The following is a 5170-nucleotide window of genomic DNA, read 5'->3' as shown; positions in this document are numbered from 1 at the left end:
ATAGTAGCAGTAGCAGTTGTAGTAGTTCGCGCATCTGCAAGGTCCATAATATCTCACTATTTGAGCATGAATCTGAATATTCCCACATTAATGATTAGATTAATAGAAATATTTAGTATTGGAAGTTGTAGAATTGTCCTCACAATTATATAGGGCTATTAAGTGCATTGCATAGCGCAAACAGTATGTACAACTATGAAAAAAAAAAATGACAAAAAAAATGACAAAAAATGGGACGAAGAAAGGAAGGGAGGAAGGAAGGCGAAAAATGAAAACCAAACACGAAACAAGAAACACTATAAAAAATAAATAAATAAAAAAAAGAAGAAGAAGAAGAAGGAAAAGTGTGTACATTCTTGCCACGGTAGTCCAAATTTCACATGATTCTCTCTCTCTCTCTCTCTCTCTCTCTCTCTCTCTCTCTCTCTCTCTCTCTCTCTCTGTCCGTCTCTCTTTCTCTCTCTCTCTCTCCCCCTCTCTCTCTCCCTCTCTTTCTTCTTCTCCTCCTCTCTTTCAAACACGCATTAAAGAAACGTGTTTCACTGAATATTTCAACGTTTGTTAATTAATCAAGTCAGCACAAAAAAAAGCAGAAAGAAACAGAAAAAGGGAAAAAAAACCACCAAACAAACAAACACACGTCATTTCCCTTTGTAAATTCTGCCACCTCCCATAACCCGGAAGTCGTCATGACTGTTGCCATTTCCCGTCACCGTCCCCTTCTTCCTGGTGTCCAACATCAGGTCTTCCGCTTCCGCTTCCGCCGGAAGTGTGTCGGTGATGACGTCATGGTCGCGGTGGGGCAAGAACTGGACCTTTCTGACGACGACAATGATCATGGCCAGTGTGTAGAGAAGGCTGGCAAGGGTCCTGGATCCCAGGAAAGCGAAGTGGTAACGGTACCTGTGGATACCAATGTTAACAATGATAATAATGATAATGATAATCATCATCATCATCATAAGAATAATCATAATGATAACCACAACGATAATCATGATGATGACAACATAATAGTAATAATAGTCATGATACTAATACTAATAATGATGACGATAATGACGACGACGACGACGATGATGATGATGATCATCATCATCATAATGTCACGAGGAAGAAGAAGAAGATGATGATGATCATGATGATGATAATGATGTCATGAGGAAGAAGAAGAAGGAGACGACGACGAAGAAGATGACGATCATCATGAAGATGATGATAATGATGGTGATGGTGATGACGATAATGATGATGCCGATCGTGATAATATTAAGAAGATGAAGAAGAAGAAGTAGTAGTAGTAGTAGTAGTAGTAGAACAACAACAGCAACAGGAAGTAGGAAAGAAGAAGTGGGAGGGGGAGGTGGGGGAAAAGGAAGGATTGAAAGGAAAAGGAAAGAACACGGCAAGGAATCAAGGAAGGGAGTACAGGAGTGAAAGAATGAATGAAGGTTAAAGAAAGAAAGAAAGAAAGAAAGAAAGAAATCAAGGAGGATGACAGCAGTGCCAGACCTGAAGGCCAGAATATCGTACAGTGCAGGAGCCTGAACTTTCAAAACCAGAACTCCACAGGAAGGAAGGAAGGAAAGGCAAAAAATGAATGAAGGCTGAAGGAAGGAAGGAAGGAAGAAATCAAGGAGGATGACAGCAGTGCCAGACCTGAAGGCCAGAATATCGTAGAGTGCAGGAGCCTGAACCGTCAAAACCAGAACTCCAAAGGAAGGAAGGAAGGAAGGAAGAAAAGGCAAAAAATGAATGAAGGCTGAAGGAAGGAAGGAAGGAAGAATCAAGGAGGATGACCTGAAGGCCAGAATGTCGTAGAGTGCGGGAGCCTGAACTGTCAAAACCAGAACTCCACAGGAAGGAAGGAAGGGAGGAGGAAGGAAGGAAAGACAAAAAATGAATGAAGGCTGAAGGAAGGAAAGAAGGAAGTAAAGCCAAAAACTGAATGAACGTTGAAGGAAGGAAGGAAGGAAAGCCAAAAAATGAATGAAAGCTGAAGGAAGGTGGAAGGAAGGAAAGCCAAAAATTGAATGAAGGCTGAAGGAAGGAAGGAAGGAAGGAAAGCCAAAAAATAAATGAAGGCTGAAGGAAGGAAGGAAGGCAGGAAGGAAAGCCAAAAAATGAATGAAAGCTGAAGGAAGGTGGAAGGAAGGAAAGCCAAAAATTGAATGAAGGCTGAAGGAAGGAAGGAAGGAAGGAAGGAAAGCCAAAAAATGAATGAAAGCTGAAGGAAGGAAGGAAGAAAGGAAGGGAAGAAGGATGTGTAGGAGGAGATAACGGAAAGAGAGAAGGAAAGAACGAAAAGTAAACAAAAGAAAGAAAGAAAAAATGAGAATAAAGGAAGAAAAGAACGATGGGAGGATTGAAGGAAAGGTGAATAAAAGAAGGAAGTGAAGGAAAGAAGAATCAATGAGGAAATAAAGGAAAGAAAGAAAGAATGAATGAATGAAGGAAGGAAGGAAGGAAAAAAAGAAACACAGGAACAAAGGAAAGGAAGGAAAGAAGGGAGAAATAAAGGAATGAAAGAATGACCGAATGAAAGAAAGAAAGATGAACAGACTATAAATAAATAACGAAACGAAAAAATGAATGAATGAATGGATGAAAGGGAAAAAAAGAAACACAGGAACACAGGAAAGAAAGGAAGGAAGGAAGGAAGAATAAATGAATGAATGAATGAAAGGGAAACACAGAAACAAAGGAAAGGAAGGAAGGAAGGAAGGAAGAAATGAAGGAAGGACAGAATGCCAGACCTGAAGGCCAGATTATCGTAGAGAGTGCAGGAGCCAGAGCCGTCACAGCCAGAGCTCCACAATAAGCAGCACGTGTCCACGATCTTTCCGAACAGCATGGGGCCAAGGAACCAGCCTTGGGGGACACACACACACACACACACACACACACACACACACACACACACACACACAGTGATGTTGTCATTATCGTTATCGTTACCGGCATTATAAGTATATCATCATCATCGTCATCATCATCATCATCACCATCATCACCATCACACTTACACACACACACACACACACACACACACACACACACACACACACACACACACACACACACACACACACACACACACACGCACACACACACAAGAATCAAGAATCAAGAATATCTCATCCTTTGACCCGGTAGAGAGGATATATTGTATCGACATTGGTATTATACACCAAAAACTGAAATACAAACAAAACACACACACACACACACACACACACACACACACACACACACACACGCACAGACACACCCCCACCCCCCACCCCCCTTTTTTTCTTTCTTTTTTTTTTTTAAATCGTCTAATATCACGAATAGTGAAAAGACCCTCAACTAAAGAACGAACAGACGATATCGCCTTACCCAAGAGTGTGCCCATGAAGGCATTCAGTCCTATGGACAATGGTTTGTCGGCTTCAGACACGCTCCTAGAAATACAGAAGTAATATTGATAATGATAATGATGAGAAGAAGGAGAAGAAGAAGAAGAAGAAGAAGAAGAAGAAGAAGAAGAAGAACAACAACAACAACAACAACAACAACAACAACAACAACAACAACAACAACAACAACAGAAGAAGAAGAAGAATGATGATGATGAAAACATTAGAACCACATGGCTAGTTGTGTGTGTGTGTGTGTATGTGTGTGTGTGTGTGTGTGTGTGTGTGTGTGTGTGTGTGTGTGTGTGTGTGTGTGTGTGTGTGTGTGTGAATATTTGTATACGATGTGAATGTATGTATGACTGTGCGTGTGCGTGTGTGAGCAAAGGTTGAAAGGGGGTGGTGTTGTGTTGTGTTGTGCTGCGCTGTGTAGTGCTGTGCTGTGCTGTGTAGTGCTGTGTTGTGCTGTGTATTGCTGTGTTGTGCTGTGCAGTGCTGTGTAGTGCTGTGCTGTGCTGTGCTGTGCTGTGTTGCATTGCGTTGCATTGCGTTGTTGTGTTGTGCTGTGTTGCGTTGTTATGCCTTGTGTTGGCTTGGGTTGTGCTGTGTTAAGTTGTTATGTGTTGTGTTGGGTTGTGTTGTGTTGGGCTGTGTTGTGTTGGGTTGGGTTGTGCTGTGTTGCGTTGTTATGTGTTGTGTTGTGTTGAGTTGTGTTGTGTTGCGTTGTTATGTGTTGTGTTAAGTTGTGTTAAGTTGTTATGTGTTGTGTTGCGGTGTGTTGTGTTGGGTTGCGTTGTGTGTTGCGGTGTGTTGTGTTGCGTTGCGTTGTTATGTGTTGGGTTCGGTTGTGTTGCGGTGTGTTGTGTCGTGTCGTGTCGTGTCGTGTCGTGTCTTGTCGGGAAGGGTCGGGTCATGCCTTTTCGTAGTGTATTGCATTGCATCGCATTGTATTGGTGTACTTTGTTGCTAATCACACACACACACACACACACACACACACACACACACACACACACACACACACGCACACACACAAACCAATTCACTCACCGTACAGTGACCACAAAACTAGGCAATATCATCAACGTTGCGCAAAAAGCGCCCAGGAAATTGACCGCGGCGTAGGGGTACAGCATCTGGCAGTCACCGGTACAGAAGCCAGGGCTGGCTTCCGGCTTGCCAAGCGCCGCCTCTCCTGCGGAACCGGAAGTTGACGTCATCATTGATGATCCTGGTGAAGATGTCGTCATCGTGGTATTGACGCAAGAGCATTCGTAGAAGTTCTGATGAATATTGTGAAAAACAAACAAACAAAAAAAATCCAATGTACAAAAAAACAGCAACAAAAAAACAAAACAAAACAAACAAAAACAAACAAACAAACAAAAAGTAATAAGAAATGATGAATATCAAACATAATTCTTTTAAAGAGTGTCATTTTAGATGTATGCAATACAAAAATCAACAGTCCGAACAAATGAAGGATAGAAAATCAAAACAAAAACAAAAACAAAAGAGAGAGAAAGAAATTTTTAAAAGATAATTATGACGATGACGAGAATAATATGATGATGATAATAATGATTACAATAATAATGATGATAATAATAATAATGATGATAATGATTACAATGATAATGATAATAATAATAATGCTGATAATAATGATTGCAATAATAATGATAATAATAATAATGATGATGATAATAATGATAATAATAATAATGATGATAATGATTACAATAATAATGATAATAATAATAATGATG

At 40.6% G+C, this 5170-nt stretch overlaps 1 protein-coding gene across 2 annotated transcripts in view; it reads right to left on the bottom strand.

Annotated features, from left to right (window-relative positions):
* Positions 1-404: 404 nt before the first annotated feature.
* The window catches only part of LOC143276979 (solute carrier organic anion transporter family member 2A1-like), a 22593-nt gene continuing 17827 nt past the window's right edge, over positions 405-5170 (bottom strand). The window contains exons 9-12 of one of the 2 annotated variants that reach the window (XM_076581677.1): positions 4452-4684; positions 3382-3446; positions 2757-2871; positions 405-903 (exon numbers count right to left, since the gene is read on the bottom strand). In XM_076581677.1, coding sequence (XP_076437792.1) covers positions 642-903; positions 2757-2871; positions 3382-3446; positions 4452-4684 — 675 coding nt within the window. In that variant the 3' untranslated portion in view covers positions 405-641. The remainder of the gene's footprint in view (positions 904-2756; positions 2872-3381; positions 3447-4451; positions 4685-5170) is intronic. The other variant, XM_076581676.1, reaches the window with a different exon arrangement.

This window comes from Babylonia areolata, chromosome 33 (genome assembly GCF_041734735.1).
Source record: "Babylonia areolata isolate BAREFJ2019XMU chromosome 33, ASM4173473v1, whole genome shotgun sequence".
NCBI lineage: Eukaryota > Metazoa > Mollusca > Gastropoda > Neogastropoda > Buccinidae > Babylonia > Babylonia areolata.
Note: the sequence above shows the minus strand (reverse complement) of the source record. Positions and strands in the feature narration are given on the sequence as shown.